The sequence below is a fragment of the Rhinolophus sinicus genome, chromosome 17 (genome assembly GCF_057876585.1).
Source record: "Rhinolophus sinicus isolate RSI-liver-muscle chromosome 17, RSI-T2T, whole genome shotgun sequence".
In the NCBI taxonomy this organism is placed as follows: domain Eukaryota; kingdom Metazoa; phylum Chordata; class Mammalia; order Chiroptera; family Rhinolophidae; genus Rhinolophus; species Rhinolophus sinicus.
The window spans coordinates 207,712,527-207,731,707 of NC_142517.1; the positions used below are offsets into that span (position 1 = coordinate 207,712,527).

The 19,181-nt window shown below is 50.7% G+C and overlaps 1 protein-coding gene across 3 annotated transcripts in view; it reads left to right on the top strand.

The window, feature by feature from the left end:
* Positions 1 to 11,910: 11,910 nt before the first annotated feature.
* Positions 11,911 to 19,181, top strand: part of INPP5D (inositol polyphosphate-5-phosphatase D) — a 110,335-nt gene continuing 103,064 nt past the window's right edge. For 2 of the 3 annotated variants that reach the window (XM_019739751.3, XM_019739749.3), the window contains exon 1: positions 11,911 to 12,196. In XM_019739751.3, coding sequence (XP_019595310.2) covers positions 12,063 to 12,196 — 134 coding nt within the window. In that variant the 5' untranslated portion in view covers positions 11,911 to 12,062. The remainder of the gene's footprint in view (positions 12,197 to 19,181) is intronic. The other variant, XM_019739752.3, reaches the window with a different exon arrangement.

Below are 19,181 nucleotides of genomic sequence, written 5' to 3' on the forward strand. Positions count from 1 at the left end.
TCAAGAATGAGTGGGGGTCTGCTAAATCTGGGGTCCTCAGAGATGACGCCTCTGAGTAGGTGACGTTCTCATGAAGACCTGGGAGAGACAACAACACATCTTGTTTGTTCCCCTCAAGAAGCCAGAGCCATGGACCCAGGACCTGACCAGTGTCCCGCTGGCTGCTGGACCCAGGGACATTAGTCTCCTGCCTTTCCCTCGTGTTCCCATGCAGCCACTTCACGGGTTTCTACCTGCACTTAGAACAGTGGTTTTCAAAGTGTGGTCCGTGGAGCAGCAGCATCCCCTGGGAAGCTGAGAGAACTGCAAACCCCTGGGTGCTCCCGAATCCTACCTACAGACTTCGTGAATCTGAAACTCATGGTGGGTGCAGCAAGCTATGTTTGAACAAGCCTTCCAGATGATTCTGAAATATGCAAGAGTTTGAAAACTTGGAGATGCCCTGGTGTGGACCCCAACCTGCCTAGGACTTTGTTCCAGATGCAGGAAACTTCTCCCAGTTCTGCGAGACTACCCTGATGGCCTTACCTGATCGAATGGCTGCCTGTGGGATTTCAGGTAACTCTGGGGGCCCCAGATAAGGGTGGTTGATGATCTGGACTAGGACAGAGGGCTTGGGGCATCACCTTAGAAGGGCCCAGAAGCTGGCCCTGTGGAGAGGCCAGGAGGGGGTTTGCTAAACCCAGTGGTCTGACAGGGAGAGTCTCCTTTTCCCAGGAGGGACCTTCTCTCCACAAAGCCAAGATTAACTGGGACAACATGTGGCCCCAAAAACTGACTGAAACTTGTCCACTCTTAGCAGTAAGGCCACACCTGGCAGGACATGAAAGGTTAGCCCTTTAGAGATGGGAGTGACCTTGAAGTCTAAGTCCATCCTAGTCAGTTGACAGGGTTAAAGCAGGTCCCATGAGGTCCAGTAGCTCCCTCAAGACCACACAGAGGTAGGGCCAAGAGAGCAATTGGCTTTTCTGAGCCCAGACCAATGTCCCCACCTCTGTTCCGAGTTGTCTCCACAGCCTCTGCCTAAACATCCAAGAAGAGCAAAGGGGTCTGTGCATCCCGGTTCTGGGATGTGGAATTCTGTTTGGCTTGTCTCCGGAGCCGGAGCCCTTAGTCCTTGGGCACTGTGCCACCTTTCCTGGCATTCCCTCATCACCTCACCAAAGTGGGCAGGGAGATGGCAGCTCACATGTGAGGCCTGGTCTGCGGACTTGCCAGCCCACGATGTCTCAGAAGGCACCATTCACCATCAGCACCAGAAGATCTCAGTGCTGGGGCCATACTGTACCCTCCCACTCCACGTCACCTCCCCACCACGTGAAGAAGGAAGGAAGGAATCCAGTATTTAAATGCAATACTTTCATCCTAGTGCTCAGAGGTGAGAAAGCTGACTGTACTTTTGGCAAGGTGTTACTTTTTCAAATTCCATTTTTGTACTTTTTTAAGGGGAGGGTTTCAAAGTAATAGATGCCAAACATTTGCAAGTACAAAGAAGAAGGAAAAAATATCATCCTAAATCACACTCACTGGAAGCATATTTCTTCTGGTCTTTTATCTGTGAACTTTTCTTTTTTCCTAAAACTGAGATCGTGCTGTAAAGTCGATATAAAAGGGTGCTTTTGCTCCCTAGTTGACATTATATCACGAGCATTCCTCCATGTTATTTTCTTGCAAAAGACAATAGATCGAAGAGACACACCATGAATTACAACCTAACTTGTAATGTGCTTAATAATTTTTTAACTAATAATTTTTTCTTCTTTAATCCAACCAGAAAACATACATACATTTATTTATTTATTAACACTCACTATGTGTTAGGCACTGAGCTGAGGGTATGAAACAAAAGTGAATGTCTAGTGAGGCCTGACTGTGCCCCGGTCTCACTCATTTCATCCTTACAACAATCCTATGAGGCAGGTTACTGTTATCATCCCCATTTTACAGAGGGACAAACTGAGGCAGAGAGAGATTAAGCCACTTGACCATGATTTTACAAGCTGGTGACAGGAGCCAGGGGGTCAGTTTTCTGAGTTGGCCCTTTTCCCACCTGGCTGGGGAAGAGTTAGACTGTAGACTTCTGCACAGGGCAGAAGTCCCCACGTAGAGTGTAGGCTCTGACGGCAGGTGGTTTTGTTCCCTACTGTATCGCTGGAGTCTAGGACAGCGTCTGTGCACATGGCAGGCTCTCAGTCAATATTTATTGAATGAATGAATGAATGAATGAATGAAAACAGGCAAGGTACCGATTTGGTCATATTAGAGCCCAGAGTGAGTGTGGGAGAGGGAGAAGTCAGGAAAGGCTGGCAAGGCACGGGCCGTGAAGGGCTTGGTGTGACCTGCCAGGGAGCTTGCATCGCATCCTGCCACGGTAAGGATTTCACTCAGAGGAGTGGCAGACTCAGATTTGTATTTTAGACAGAGAGCCCTGGTAGAAATGGGAGGGCAGAGGGAGAGATGTGAGTGGGGTGGGATGGAACGTGAGGGAGGAAGGGCTAGGGAAAGCCCTCTTGGAAAGTCCTGGGGACAAACAATGCAAGGGTGGAATGAGGCCAGGGCCAGTGCAGCTGCATCAAAGAGAATGGATTCCAGAGGGTTCTGTAGCTTGGCGATCCATCAGATGTGGGTGGGGATGAAGACGTCATCTGGATTCTGGCTGGGAGATTTGATGACAGGAATCTAGCTAGACGATACGTGTAGAAACACAGGTTTTTGGTGTAAAGATGGAATGTTCAGATGAGGTTGGGCTTAAGTGTCCATTGTATATGCACGCAGGCAGCAGGAAGTGTGGATGGGAGTTCGGTAAGGTCAGGGCTAGAAATGCAGATTTGGAAGCCATAGTGGAGATAATGCCCTGGGAGAGTGTGGGAGAGACAAAAGAGAAGCCAAGAACAAAAGCTGGGGACACACCAATAGCGCAGAGGCTGGGGGTGAGACAGGCCGGTCAGGAAGAAGATAGGGAGCTGGGGGAGCAATCAGAAAAATGTGGGGAAGTGGGAGAGGGCGGGAGGATGTTCGGAGAAAGAAATTAGTGAAGATCTTGATGAGAAGTTTTCGGACAGCAGGTGGGTGGGTAGAGCCAGGCCACAGTGGGAAGAGGTGACACTGTGACAGTGGAGGACAATTTATCCATAAAGGTCATCAGTTAAGGTGAAAAGAAAGGACGATACCCAGGCAAGAAGAAAGCAGGTGGGAGCCCGGCTCTCAGTCTTTGCTGTCCACTAGACTAGCCAGGAGATGGCCAGGCCCCACCAAGAGATTTCTATTTAGTTGGCCTGGGGCCTTTCAAATGCACAGCCAAGGCTGAGAGCCATTGGCCGGGTTTCTGTTTTACAAAATGGAAAAAATCTTCAGCTTGCTTATAGGGGGATGCCGAGGGGAGGGAGACAATCCAGGGGGACCTGGGTGGCTTTTGGAGCCATCCCAGCATAAGCTGAGGGAGCCCTGGAGAAGTAGGGGACCGATGGGGCTAGAGGCAGATGTGGGTGCATTTAAAGGTGATTGGGCAGAAAAGCAAGGAGGTTACTTTTTGATGGCTTCCAGATGTGAGCTGCTCTGAGGAGCGTGGGGAGGCGAGGTCGGGAAGCAGGACCAACTAGGAGAAACACAGGCTTGGGTACGGCAGCCATCGGAGAGGCAGAGGAGACGTCTGGAAGACGCTGGCCACCATGCTGCTTGGGAGCTGTGGGTTTGTCCTGGTGCTAAGCTGCCTGGTAGGAAATTTCTCTGTGAAAGGTCAGCAGCCCCATCAGGAGGGAGCAGGTTTTCAAGGAGGAGTCGGGGGAGTGGCAGAGTGATGAGGGGGTGAAGGCCCCAGAGAGAGGAGGCAGGGGTGTGGATACTGTGTGTGCTGGAGGCTGAGTGTGTGGAGGTGGGAAGGGGGTGGACGGGGTCCGGGCAAGGACGGGGGCTTGTGAGAGACGGCGGGAAGGAGATCGTGTCTGAGGGGGTAGAGTGAGATCTGGACGTCAAGTTTTGGGTTGCACACGCTCCGAGGGCTGCAGCTACAGTGGGCAGAGGTGGGACTAGCTGCTGACCCAGACATGAAATAAGGAGGACGCCTGCCAAGTCCTCGGGAGTGGGATGGGAAATCAGTAGAGCGGCAGGTGGTGGCCAAATTAGAGAGTCTTTGCAAGTGAAGGAGTTTGGGCTTTGTCCTACGGACAGTTCAAGATTTTCAGTAGGGGAGTGGCAAGCTCAAAGCGAGGCCTGAGGAAGATGAACCTGGAAATTCTTTGCAGTCTGGCTACACACCAGGACTTGGAACTATAGATCCCGGAGATCGAGTGGGTCACGCCTGCGATGAGAACAAGGACCGCCAGGTGGGAAGGGATGTGCAGTTTGGCAGGTTCGACACCTAGCCAAGGCCCTGGTCCCCTTTACCACCCCTCCACCAGGGGGTCAGCAAGCCATATTTGAGTTCACAGTAAAAAGGCCTAGAGGATAAGGTGAGACCCATACTTCTGTTCCACCACGAACCTGTTCTGATTCTATAGTCCACACACTTCCCCGGGGACCCTTAAAGTGGTCGTCTGAAATTCTTTTATGCAGGGGACCAGCACTCCATGCCTGGAACCCAGCTAGTCCTTCATCTGTGCTATTTCCAACAGTGGTCTGGGTAACTCACACGGGGGCCCAAGGGGCTCCAAAGGGGATGCTGGGGAGAGTTTAGGTGAGTGGGGCAAAGACTCTGGCCTAAGAATCTCAGAGTCCAGCACTGAATTGAGGGCTCACCTAACTCAAAGTACGTAGTATGCAGAGCAGTCATGAGCTCAGGCAGACACGAGCTGTAATCTGAGGCCTACCACTAACTTGAAGATGAATTATTTAACCTCTCTGGTTGTCAGTTTCTCTGCCAGTAAAATGGGAATGATAATAGGACCCCCTTATGGGGTGTCACAAGGCTTGAATGAGGCAATTGACGCCTAGAGCTTAGCACAGAGTCCCACACAGAGTAGCTGAAAGATTGTAGCTCTATGATAATTTAGCAGATATTTCGTGGGTACCACTTTGGACCGAATTGATTCCCTTCCGAATGCGTATGTTGAAGCACTAACCTCCAACATGACTGTATTTGGGTGTTCGGGAGGTAATTAAGATTAAATGAGTTCAGAAGGATGGGGTCCTAATCCTATAGGGCTGGTGGCCTTATAAGAAGAGGAAGAGAGATATCTGTCTCTCTCCACGTACAGGTACTGAAGAAAGGCCACGAGGACAGTGAGAAGGCACCATCTGCAAGGTGGGAAGAGGCACCTTACCAGAACCCGACAATGCTGGCGCCCTGACCTTGGGCCTCCAGCCCTTGAAACTGTGAGAAATCAACCCCCACCCCTACCCAGTCTGTGATAGTTCATTACGGCAGCCCGAGCTGACTGAGACACCTACCATAAGCCAGTGCGGACTGGAGGCTGCAGCCTGGAGGGATGGATAAGACAAATGTGGATTTGGAGAGGAGCAGGCAAAGTTGGGCAGGTCGGGGGCTCAAAGAGGAGGGGGGTTTCAGCAGGAGTGCCAGAAAAAGACTGTGCTTCCGGCAGCCTGCGAAGCTGGAACAGTCCAGGGAAGAGGTGATGCAGTGGGAGGTGGGGGAGAAGGCGGAGGGGCAGGGATGGTGGGTAGACATGCAGGGGTGGAGGGGCATTGAAGAAATGACTTTCACGAGGCGTTAGGAGCCGATGCAGTCAGGAAAATCCAGGGCTTCCTGAGACCAGGGGTTTCAGGGGAAGACATCAGAAGACGAAATTGGTCAGAAGATTCTGATGGGACTGAGGCCGGAAACAGCAGGGTGGGTATGTTTTTGTTTTTGGCACATCAGTGAGGACTGCTGGCTGCTGAGGCAAAGAAGAAGAGGAACAGAATACGAAGCTGGGAGGAGTTGCCACGTAATCTCTGTGGAAAGCGAGTGGCTGTTGGCAGAAAATGCATTTAGGAAATGCAGTCACAGGCCCTGCCAAGGAAGGGTTGTCATGACTCAGGCTTGGGAAGTGTTCGGAAGCGAGACAGAGGTTGGAGGCAGCCCAGGGGCCCAGGCAGTGGCCACCCCAGCACCAGTCAGCAGCAGCCAGGCAGAGAGCTGCTGTCTCTGGAGTTTGGCAAATGTGACCCCAGAGGCTGAAAACCAGAATGGGGTTGGTTGCTATGACAACGTGGTTACCTTGGGGAGACCACTGGTGTGTCTTGCTGTATACACCAGGTACGGGCTTAGTTCCACAAAGATGCAAATCTGTAAGGGCCACCAAGGCCCTTCATGCCTCATGTTCAGCCCAGGAGACACACCCAAGCAGCTTTCTTGGAAAGGGACTGTTTACATTTTGTTAAAAATTCAAATCATATCTTAAATCCAAGGAGGACAGCTCATTTTTAAATGCCTACTGTGATGAAAGTCCAGAATCCTTTTGAAACGCAAGTCACGAAGGCCTGTTTTTTAAAGTCTATTTCAGAAGTGGGGTTTTCATTCATGTCGCTTTCTTCAGGATGGCTCCTCTGGGCTGAAGGAAACAGTAAGCTCCGATTCTCCTGGGTACGGCAATTGCTGCAGCCACTTTAGAAAACAATATGGCACAATTAATCAAAACTGAAACTGTGCACCACCTTTGAACCTGAGTTGCTCTTCAGGGGGTATTTATATCACAGATACCCTGACTGCACAGACACCCAAAGACACGGCCACATGTGTACACTGTGGCATGGTTTGTCATAGTAAACGCTGGAAACAATCTAAGTGTCCATCAACAGGAGACTGGTACCATGAATTATGCTATGGCATGGAATGGTATGCTGGCTTTTTAAAAAAAAATGTGGTAGGCACAAAAAACCACCACCACATGTTCAGAAATATTGTTAAAGTGAAATAAGCAAGGTGCACAGCAAGGTAAAAAGCAAAAAGGCCTTGCAAAAATATGGTTGTATATGCATAGAAGGTTTTGCAAGAATACACAAGAGGCTGGCCTGGGGGCAATGGGGTTAGGGGTCTGGGAGGGCAGCAAAATGTAGTTTTCATTGTGCTGGCTGAAGTTTTAATATGTATTACTTTCAATAAAAATTTTAAAAAGATCCCAGAGAAAAGTCATTCTCTTCCTTATGAGACCCTAGGGACGTGTGTGTCTTTGGAGATGCTACCAGCCGTGTACATAAAGCCACGCTGTGCCACAGGATTTCATACACCCCTTCTAGAACCGGAGTTGGCTTGTTATTTGTTTAATTTTTATTATTATAGAAGTAGTGTGTGGTCATAAAGGAGTCTGGAAAAGTAGGAGGAAGGAAAAAAAAAATGCCTGTAGAGATGCCACCTACCTCAGCACTTTTCATAATCAGTGATTTCCCAGGATACATTTTTTTTCCATAGTTAGAATCAATATTTTTTATCGGTTTCCTAATATTTTTCTTTCTTTTTTCCTTTTCACTTACCATTGTATTATGACTATTTTCCTTAACAATCTTGGCAAAAGACACAAGTTATTTTTGTGGATGTGAGTCTCCCTTACTTGATTCTTGCCAATGTCAAACCTAATTTTCCTTGTTCACCCGTTTGATTTTCCGGGATTTTCCGGGATTTGAGGGCAGAGTGGCTCATTGCCAGGCCTGTGGTAGTCACAGGACGTCCTTCAGCGCAATTATGGACTCCGTGGGACCTTGGACCCCTGGGGAAATCTCCTTCATCCCTGTTGGCTTCGTTGCTATGGGAACATGAAAGTTGGGGCTCTGCAGAGCGTCACACCTGAACGCCTGGTGGAGGCTAGAGTTTGAGGCTCCCCCTGGTGGCGGGAATCACCAGGCTCAGAACCTGACCCATTTAGGTTATTTTCAGTCGGGGATAAAGAGGGCTTTATAGAATCCTGTTCTTTTTCAAACCAGGATTGATAAGCCAACGGCGAGTATCACTGACCCTGGCAGTGTGTTGGAGCCCACGGACGCTCTGCCCTACAGGCACTGGTCTGGAGGGCCACTTCGGAGACCTGCCTTGTCGCGAGTGCCTACTTTGCACAAGGCATGTTACATAACTTCACAGAGTGGCAAACTGAGATTCAGACGCCAGATACTTGTGGCAGGTCTGGGACTGGGACCCCGGTCTCGCATGTGTGTAATTCAAGGTCTGATTTGCAGAGATGTGGGGGGCACAGGGTGGGCGGGTGGTGAACTGAGACCTCACCCTCCCACTCTTCAGGATGCTCCAGGCCTCAGTCTCAGGGACTACTGAACCAAATCGGAGCCACATTTGTGTCTGAAGGGATCCAGGGAGGGACCTGGAGAGGCCAGCTCGAAGATGCCAGGAGCAGAAGTGGAACTGGGATTCAGTGCGAGGAAAAGTGAGGCAGAGGGATCCTGCCACATAAGCTCATTTCTTTAACACTGAAGGTTTGTCGGTTCTTCCTAGAACTTCTAGAGATGGCCCAGTGCCCATGACCTCATGCCTAGCAGCCCACCCTGGTGGTGCTCACTGCACTGACTTCCTAGAAATTTTCCTCCAGTGCCCAGGACTGGCCAGGGTTGGCAGTGTGCTTGGGTAGGCTGCCTCAGCCTGCACATGGGCCCACATGGGACATGACCCCACTTTTCCCCCTCAGCTGCTTTCCAACCCTCTGCCCTATGTGCGAGGTTGACCAGCTGCCCTCAAGGAGCCCTGGGACTCAAGCCCATGGGATCTTTCTGGAGCCGTAGGACTGGGTGTGATTCAAGGGAGCAGCTTGGGGAGCAGGTCATGCCTTCTGACCAGTGTGGTATTTCTTTTGTGCAATGGCACAAGATTGGGCTGCTGGGATGGTGCAGAGATGCTGATTTCGGATGGTTCTCACTGATACCGAGCACAAGACAAGTTCAGGGCTCTGGGCAACCCGTGATTCATGTCCAGTCCCTGGCCTTGAGCTGTGTGTGGGCCCCCAGGTCACCCCTCACCTGCAGCGTTCCACCCATGGTGCTGCCTCTGTTCAATAGCACTAAGGATGGCAGAGATGGCAGCAGGTGTTATTTACCCTCGGCAAGCCTGCCAGGAGTGCCTGGGCACTCATTCTACCCCCTCTGGAGGCTCCTGTCCAGCTGTCAGGCCACGTCTCCTCCAACGGCTCGTGAGACCTTTGCTCTGCAATACCCATGGGCTCCTCCAATCAGCTCACATGAAGCCGTCCAGGATGACTGCAAGCAGGCCAGGTGTGGATGCCCGTTCCTTGAGAATAGGACCACTCTCGTGTGTGCAAGGCAGGGGTGTGGTCATCAGTGAAAGAGAGCACTGTATAGCAATGCAGTGATTATGGCCTAAAAAATTCAAGGGAAGCTGGTTAGAAGATGTGTTGTTCTCCGTTTATGCTACAAATGTCAGAACAGTAGCTTTAACATGACTAGAAAATCACTTACCGTTAACATTTTCTCACACGCTCTGGGCAAGACACGCATCTGTGTTTATCCGTGAAACAAAGAAACAACCTCCGAGGGAATTACCGGAAGTCGGTATTCACGGGTGGCATGAGTAATGGTGCCACGAACAACAAATAGATAGTGTGGGAAGGGGGCAGAGGCAAGAATGAACAGGTGCTGAAAAGCCAGGACATTGTGAAAAATTGCAGCACTGTTGATGTCATCTCGCTGCACAAGATACGAAATCAGCCAAGAATAGTGTACTTGTCAGTAGAAAACAGGACCTGAACAGGAAGAGAGGACCTGGACATCACTTCATATGCACCAATTAGACATCGAAGATATGCGTACTAACCTCCTCTTTGTCCACTATTCTAAACCTTCTTTGATAAATCACTATACCTCAATGGATCCATCAATTTCATAACAGTTCTTAGTACATTGTTTTATAGATAAGGGCCCTGCAAAAAATATTTACCCGTCCCCCACCTGCCGTTAGGGCATCCCTGAGCTAGAAGTTGGGGTTTTCTGAGTGTGGGGGGCACAAGGGCAGGGGGACAAGGCAGCTGGCCATGTCAGATGGCTCCGGCAATTGGGTTGAGAAGGAAGTGAAGATGGGATGGGCCTTAAAAATGAAGGAAGCGAGTGGCATGTATGTGTTGTATATGTGTCATGTGTGTGTCAAAGGGAAATCACACTGGAGTCAAATGGCCAGGACAGTCCCACTGACCACCCCCAACTCTGCAGAGATGTGGGCCTTAGTGGGAACAGAGGTGTGAGAGAGGGAGGGTGGGAAGCTGGAAAGTGTGGGGGAAAGATGGTTATAAGGAAAGAGTCTTAGACGTGCTGCAGGGTCTCTAGGGATGCGTCGGTCAAGGTACGAAGGGGCCAGGATGTCGGATGGAGCCTCCTGATGGGCCCTGGAGTGACCCAGGGGCTTTGAGGCTGCGAGCAGGGTGGAAGTCGGTGCGGGTCAGCAGGGAAGCGAGGAGAAGGGTGCAAAGTGCATGATGGAAGCATCCAGGTGAGGTAAAGCTGAGGTGGGGGTGAGGGGCTGCTGGGGAGCAGGCAGACACAGGGTCCGACTGGTTTGGGGAAGGCCAGAGCATGGAGGCCAGCGCTATGCCCACTGTGTCCCCACCCCTGCTGAGGGCCTGCCCAGAGGGCCCCTGATACAGGCTTGCTGAAGGTTTAAGAGTTTAGTCCTTGTTCAGTGGGAGGAGTGGGAAGGGGGCTTGGGAGGAACTGGCTTTGGGGAGGCAGAGTGAAGACTGGACTTCTCTGGGCTCACGTTTCCCAAAAGGAACTTCACCTGGAGCCCAGAGGAGGCCTGAAGTGGGGGCCACACTCATTCCGGGCCTCAGAATCAGGACGGGGTCAGTGCACCCGGATGAGAGCACTTTGCTCACTCAGCATCAGCTGCATTGTGTGCTGCTGCAGGTGGGAGGTGCGGGGGCTCCTTGGCTCACATGAGCTCCTTTAGGGGCGATTTTCCTTAAGGTAGAGGCCTGGCTTGGGCCCTGGAGGGATTCTGCTGTCATGTCCTCGGGGGCGAGGCCTGGGGTTGGGAGGCCACCCCCTGTGCAATAGGTCAGAACTTACCCCTTTACCTGGTAGGTCTGATCCAAGGACTGAGGGCACCCAGTCTGGGGCCCAAGGGGCAGGTGCCCACTTTGGAGCCCTCAGAATCTGCTGGTCCTGGCTGGTGGCCCCATGGAGGCAGCTCCCCTTTGGGCTGTGGGCAAAGGCAGCCATGCCTGGCCGCCCCCGACTCTGCTGAGCTGTAGGACTCAGGAAGGAACATCATTCTTGGCCAGGTGGCCAGTGGGGATATGTGGGTTTCCTGAATGTTCTGTAAAGACCCAGAGGTGAAAATCCAGCCTTTATTCATGCTGCCATGGAGGATGTGTCATCCAGTTTCTTTCAGACCCACCAGGCCCTGAGAATGAGTGTAAAAGTGTCAGAGAGCTCCCATGTGGGCCCTCGGAGCCCTCAAGCGGTGTCACCCAAGGTCCTCCCAGCAGCCAGGGCTGTCTGGTGTCTGGATGGCCATGAGCCTCCAATGTGGAGAGGAGGGCTCAACTGTAACTCTCCCCTCCATTTTGCTCAGACCTGGGCCAGGCCTTAGCCCCAACTGAGAAGATGTACCCCGAGCCTCTGTGCCTCGGGTATGTTGGGGGGAGGGCACAGGGAGCTGAAAAGCCCTGGGGTAGGGCAAGAGGCTGAGGGACCTGTCCAGGAGGTGGCCATCCCACACGGGCATCGGGCCAGGCCTTGGAATGGCCGCTGCTCTGGACTGTCCACACCTGCCAGGCCACTCTTCTTCAGAAGCCAGCCATGAGCCTCCTGACACCACAGGAGCTGCCAATTCCCCTAGGACTTGATCTGGCATTTGCCCCTCTGGGGACTGGGACTCATTAGAGGAAAGAAAAAGGGCAGGCGAGTGAGCAGGAGGGGGCGCAGGCTGTGGATGGGTGGTGGAGTACCGGGCGCTCCTGCGGCTGGGTCTCTGCAATGAGGAAGTTCTCTGCAGCTCGTTTCCTTTCCCTCGCTGAGCGCCTGAAACAGGAAGTCAGTCAGTGAGCTGGTGGCAGCAGCCGGGGCAACAGAGAGGGGACAGACGGCAAGTGGCTGTGCAGGGGCCTCACTCCCCTTGGTGGCGTGTTGGTCCTGGGGGTGGCCGCCGGTCCGGCCCGAGGAGGCCCACGCCCGCCATGGTCCCGTGCTGGAACCATGGCAACATTACCCGCTCCAAGGCAGAGGAGCTGCTCTCCAGGACGGGCAAGGATGGGAGCTTCCTCGTGCGTGCCAGTGAGTCCATCCCCCGGGCCTACGCGCTCTGTGTGCTGTAAGTATGCTGTTCTCCCCGCCCGGGCCCTCCGCCGGGGCCTGGCCTCTCCTGTCCGGGCACAGAGATGCGGAGGTGTCACTCAGAGAGGGGAGGCCAGCCTGGGCCTAGCCAGGGGCCCGGCCCTGAGGCGGGTGGTTTCGTGTCACGGGACAGAGTGACCTGCCTTGCCCACTGCCCGGGTTTGTTGGTGAGCCTAGGTGAGGGTTCCTGGGACTTGCAGGCCTGGGAGTTTGGGTGTTGCCATGTTAGAGCTCTCCAGAGCCACTCTGAGGCCTGGTCACACACCCCGGCTGCCCATAAGCTGTGGTGCCAGGGTGTCCTCAGGGCCTGGGGGTCAGGAGAAGGGGTCGGGGCTCTTTGTGGCAGGAGAAGCTCAGGGCTGCATGATGGTGGGTGTGTCAGAAAGCAGTTCGGTGTTGGTCAGATGCCCAGTGTGCAAATCCTCATGGAAGAGCAGATGTGGCAAGGGGGACTCTTCCCATGCCAGGTTTCGAGTCCCTGGAGGAAGCTGTTGTTGGGGGAACCATGAATATGGGGTGGGTTCACTGAAGAAAGGACTTTCAGTTCACCCAGAAGTGGCATCCTGGGCCGAGAGCAGAGGAAGTCACCACCACAGGCAGTTTCATCCTCACGACAACCTGCAGTGCGGGTCCTGTTATCACCCCACTTTGCAGATGAGGAGACTGAGGCGCAGACAGATTAAATGAGTGACAACAGTCAAATCCAAGGCCATCTGCTCCCAGAGGCTACCCCCCGACAACCAGACTTCTGCCACTCCACTCCTGCCCCTGTCAAGCCGAGTGTGAGGATAGATGCCAGGTGACAGCAAGAGAGCCAGAATGTTTACAAGGGCCAGCTGGCAATACTTAGAAAATAACCCAGGTTCACAGCTGGCCAGCTGGCTTGAGCTCTGACTGCGTCAGAGAGCCCACCTCCCAAGGCCAGCTTCCTGCACCGCCCCCACACGCCCCCACACACACACTCAGGGGAAGGGACACAGGCCTGGACTTGCCCACAGGCACTGCCCCCATGGGGACCCACCAACGGGGCTTTGGAAAGAATAAGGAGATTCTGAGCCGACTCCACTCAGCCCAGGTGGATCTCTCCCCTGCCCCAGCAGGCCCTGCATCCAAGGCTGATTCTTTAGGGGTTTGCTGTATGCCAGGCTCCTGCAGAGAGCTTCCAGGGCACCTGCTGGTTAACAGGCATGGCAGCCCTTTGGCCGGGCGCTGTGGCTGTGCTCAGGCTACACATACGGATGGAGGGTCCCTCTGACTCCAAACTGGGAGCAGCGTGGCCAGTCAGAGCCAGAGCTAGGACCAGAAGCCTTGGGAACCTCTCATCTGATGGCTCCTGAATTTGCAGGTGAGCAGATGGAGCTCAGACAGCTGGAGGCCTTTGTCCACGCTGCCCGTTGGCTGGCAGCAAACTGGGATTCAGGCCTGGTTTCTGGAATTCACTCTCCCTTCCTCCCCTCGCCTGCACTTAGTTACTCTCAGGCCTGTGGCAGAGGGGCGTGGTCTGCACCTGAGGAAGGGGGCCCGTGCTGCCTGCAGATGTCCACCACCCTCTAGGCCCAGGCCTGGGCTCCTCGTCAGTCTCCCGTCCTCAAGGCCCTGACACCAGGGCCCCTTGGCCAGGCCTTCCGCCCCAGCCCAGGGCTCCCCTTTTCCTCCGCTCTGTGGGTGAAGCCACACTTCCTGCGGGCTCAGGAGCCACTGTAAGCTGGGGAATACCACAGACCACCAAACTTCCCCAAAACCTGGGCCACCTCATTTTGCTGCTACCCTTAATTTTGCTAATTAAGATTTAAAAACTCAGTGACAACTAACTGCCACCTTCCAACAGCTCATTTCATGAAAGAAAGCATCCTTTAACACCAAAGAGGCAAAAAATAATAATAATAAAAGCCATTCTTTTAAATCAAATAGATTTAACTTCCTGAAAAACAAACTCCACCAGCCTTAGTTTCTCTGTTCCCTGTGGACCAGTTGGTGGAAAGCTCGCCCCACACCGTCCATGGCCTGATGTTGGGAATCCTGATGGAGGAGGAGCAGCTGGGCTTCCCTCCGTTTCAGAAGTGGCAGGCTTCAGCCCTCTGCTATCGCTCTGGAAGTCAGCCAGGTGCAGGGACCCTGCGTGGTGTGGCTCTGGTGTCAGGGCCGTTTAATAACCTTGCTCTAAAAGTGAGCCAGGACTGCTGAAGGAAGCCACAAAGACACTCCCCGCTGCTCTGGAAATAGCCATATGGAAAAGACCTCGCAGCCCAGGGTGCCCACACCTTATCCTGCCTGGGCCCCAGGGGCCAGAGCTTCTTCCTGCTCCCCTCTGCTGAGTGAAGGGACAGCAGGAGTCCATCTGATGGTTTAGTGGCTGTGTGTGGAGCTCCAGGAAATAAATGTAGCTTCCTTGGACATGCTCAGGAATGAAGACAGGATTTGACTATTTAAATGGAACCAGGAAGGGGGGTGAGGGGGACACCAAAAGACAAGGCTGCAATTCAGTGCTGCCCAGGTGACTTGAGTACACATTCACCCCAGGCCTAGCAAACCCTCATTTCCTTCTCAAGAGTCAGCCCTGCCACCTGCCACTGGGCAGGAAAGCTCAGATCTGTCCTTAGCCACTCAGAAGTCTTGCTTTAGGGGGACCCTAGAGGCCTGTCTTGGGGTACAGTGAACTGGAGGGAGAAGACCCCAGGCAGCTGACCACAGGGTTTGAGTGGGTTTGGGAACAGGCTGCAGAGGGGACGCCTATGATGGAGTCACAGAGAGGGCCTGGGAGGTCCAAAGATCCAGGAGGTGCAAAACGGTTTCCTGAGGTGTGAACCGGTGTGACATAATCCTCTTCTCTCCCTCCAATCTTTGTGCAAAGCTTCAGTCAAGTTGACACTGCTCATTAACTACTGTTGTGCAAATGCAAAGAAAAACACTTTTTCATATCAGGTATTAACAGAAAGGGGGCGGGAATGCTGGCACAGACAGTAGCCAGGAGCCAGACCTGGAGAACCTCAGGTTCCTGAAATCTGGTTTCCATAAGAGTGTGTGCACAACCAGGAGGGAATGGAGGCCCCGAAAGCCGACGCAGTTAGTGGGTTCGTGGTATTCTGTATGTGAAGTGACTCATAACAAGCGCGGTGATGTCGAGTGTCTCCAGATTTCTGTGTCCGTGCCCAACACCCCAGAGCAGTTTTTCCATCCAAGGTTTCGCAAGCTTGCCTACCTGACAGGCTAAACTCACCTGTGCATAGATGTCACTGCTTCTCCACTGAATGGTCCCATCTCCTGGAGCGTGAACCCAAGCATGGTGATGAGATGTGGTCCTCCTAGCCAGGCCTTCCTCTTTGTTTGGCCCAGGGATGGAGTGAGAGGAGGTCCACTCTCCCTCCCTAATTCATGCCACCTGACGCAGTCCCTGGGGAGGCCCTCTGTGCTTGCCTAGGGCTGATGTGAGTTCTAGCATCTGCGAGACGCTGGCCTCCTTATGTCCACACAGCTTCCTCATTGGTGGAACGCCTACTTGTTGGGTGAACTTTCTTTACTGAGGTATACTTCACATCCCATAAAATCACTCCTGTACAGTGTACAATTCCGCGATGTTTAGTACATGCATAGCGCTGTACCACCATCACCACTAATTCCAGAACATTGTCATCGTCCCGCCCAGAAAACCCTGGCCCGTTACTGGTCACTCCCTCTTCTCCCTCCTCCCAACCCCTGGAAACCACTAGTCTACTTTCTGTCTCCAACCGTTTGCCTATTCTGGATGTTTCATATTAGTGGAATCATACAATATGTGGCCTTTCGTGTCTGGCTTTTTCCACCTACCATAATGTTTTCAAGATTCATCCAGGTTGTAGCACAAATCATCCCTTTTTATGGCTGAATAATAATAGCCGATTGGATGGAGACACCACACTTTATTTGTCCGTTCATCAGTTGATGGACATTTGGGTTGTTTCTATGTTTTGGCTACTGTGAATATTCATATCCAAGTTCTTGTACAGACATATGTTGTCTGTTGTCTTGGGTGGAACCGCTGGGTCATATGGTAACTATGGTTCTCGTTCTGAGGACAGGTCGTACTGTTTTCCGCAGCAGCGGCAGTGTGTGAGGGTTCTCATTTTTCCATGTCCTCACCAACACTGGTTAGTATCTTTTGGATAATAACCATCCTAGTGGGTGTGAGCTGGCATCTTATTGTGACTTTGGTTTGCATTTCCCTAGTGATGAACGATGTTGAGCCTCTTTTCATGTGCTATTGGCCATTTGCACCTCTTCTTTGAAGAAATGTCTGTTGATATTCTTGGCCCGGGTAAAAAATTGGGCCATTTGTCTTTCTGTTGTTGTCACTGGATGATTGAGAGGATAAAATGGGAGAATGTGGGCAACGTGTATGACCCAGGGCGAACCCATGGTAAGCAGGTACTGAATGCTGGCCATTATTTTTTACAAGCTATAAAGTGAGCAGTGACATCTCAGAAGCAGAGGAGCCTAGGGCCCATCTGTGAAGAAAATTCCACAGAAGGAAAGAGGAGTGCAGAGGCAGTGTCACTTCTGGAACTTCCTGGAGGCCTGAAAGAGCCTTCCGGAGACCGTGAGCTGTCATGTGGGCCTCCTCAGAGGAAGTGCTCAAAGAGATGAGGCAGGAAGAGCACTTGAATGACGCACGAGTGGCCGGTGGCGGCCGGGGCCAGGGTTGAGTGCCTGGAAGCTTGAGGAAGAGCGGGGTCTGGAGCACGCCTGCTAGGAAGAACCACTAAATGAAACCAGATGGAAGGAAGATAAACTCGCATGAAACGGAGGCCGTCTTAAGCGCACGAGTTCCAGTTTAGGAGAAAGATACTGAGAGCACTAAAGCCCTAAGGCTCTGAGAAGGAGCACAGGGTGTGGATGAGGTAGGGGTCAGGCCCTGTGGCACTGGGGAGAAGCAGCCTGCACCCTCCCCTGTCATTCCTTGCTCCCTATAGTAGGAAACCATTGTATTTACAAGTACCAGGACCTGAGCAGTTTCGGTTCAATTACTTATTATAAATAACACCAGACAGGGTGATATATACTGGGGGTGCCAAAAAAATGTACACCAGTGGACACTTTGGTCAGCGTTGCTCAAGCAGTAGTTTGCTGTAATCAGAAGTGTCTGGACGCTGGTGGTAACCGCTTTGAGCACCTCTTGTAATTGCAGAAGTCAAACATGACTTGTATTCATCTTCTGTTATTTGTATATATTGAGTACTACAATTTTAATACAGTTTTCCTTTCTTAAAATGTGTATACATTTATTTGGCACACTCTGTATATGTATCATACACATATATGATATATATATATACATAATCTCATATATATATGATCTCCATTTTAGGTATATAACCATATAATTTTTGTCAGCATTTTCTAGCTGCATTGGCATTTTCCCATTTAGTTAAAATTTCTTCCTAAGTATCATATTTAATGGATGCACAAATTTCTATTACACGATGGACCATAATTTGTGAAATATCAGACATTTAAGTTATTGACAGTATTTTGTTATTATAAATATGAAGGTGATGAACATCTTTCTGCAGAAACGTGACATTTCTGTTATAGATTCCCAGGGGTGGAATTACTGGGTCAGAGGATCCAGCATTTTTAAGGCTCGGGATACAGAATGACAAATTGCTTTCCACAAACTTTGTTCCAATTTATGCTCCCAGAAGCAGTACAAAAGAGTGCCCAGCTCATTCCAGTATCCCTAGTTTGAATATTTTCATTTTAAGAAAACATCATTCCGTTGCAAAGTAAAAGGTGGTCGCTTTCTGTTCAGCTTGATTTACATTTCTTGATTGCAGTCCTGGTAAATCTGTTTGACAAGGTTACTGTCCATCATTCCTCCTTTTGTGGATCATCTGTTCCATTGTCTTTGCCATTTTTCTTTTGAAGCTGCAGTTTTTTCAATCGATTTGCACGAATTCCTTATATCACATTTGTTGCAAATATTTTCACTGCAGTTTGTCTTTAAACATTGTGATTCTTTTTGACATCCAGAAACTGTAAATTTTTGTAAGGTCTATCAACCTTTTCCTTTTGTGATGTTTCCCCCTTCGCTTTTTGATTTCTCTGCACACAAAAATTCAATTCTGTTTCTTCCTGTGGAAGGCAGGCGGATTGGGACGGGGCATTTGGAGGTTCATGGACATGGGCCAAGGGTGACTCTGCTGTCCAAGCTCCAGCAGGTCACCTCATTTCACAAGGCCTTGTTTCCTCATCTGAAAACCAGGACTAAGAAGAATACTTACTTAGGAGTGTTGTTAGGTGGATGAAATAAAAAGTGTGTATCACGTGCTTAGCACAGGATTTGGCAAAAACAGATGGAGAGATTATAGGTTTCACTATAGGTTTGGTTGTTATTTTACATTGAACACATTAATCTTTCTGGAATTAATTTAATGAATGATGTAAGACAAAGATTTATGTGTAGTTTTCTTAAGTAACCATCTTTCTCAAAACCTCTTACTGAATAATTGATTTATTTTCCCTTTGTGACTCTTTTACCATATACTAAGTGTGTGTGTGTGTGTGTGTGTGAGTGTGTGTGAGTGTTTGTGTGTGAGAGAGTGTGTGTGTGTTTTAAGAGTTTATTTGAGCCAAACTGACAACATATGCCAGGGACCAAGATCTCAAATGCTCCTATAAAGTCTTATATATCTCTTTCTCGACTGTTTACCCCGTTCCATATATATCTGCCTTTCTTACACCAATATCATGCAAAGTGCATTACCACACTTTTATAAGCTGTTTTGTTTTAGGATTTCCATATCTATTCTTTTCAAATAATCTTTCAGGTGAAACCGATAATAATTTTGTCAGGTTTGAAAAAATACCATTGAGACTTTGATTAGAATTACATGAAGTCCATAATATAACTTCTGAGCACGGACATTTTAGTATTGTTCAGTGTTAATAAATATAGCTATCGCTATTATTTTAAATTTTGTAATTTT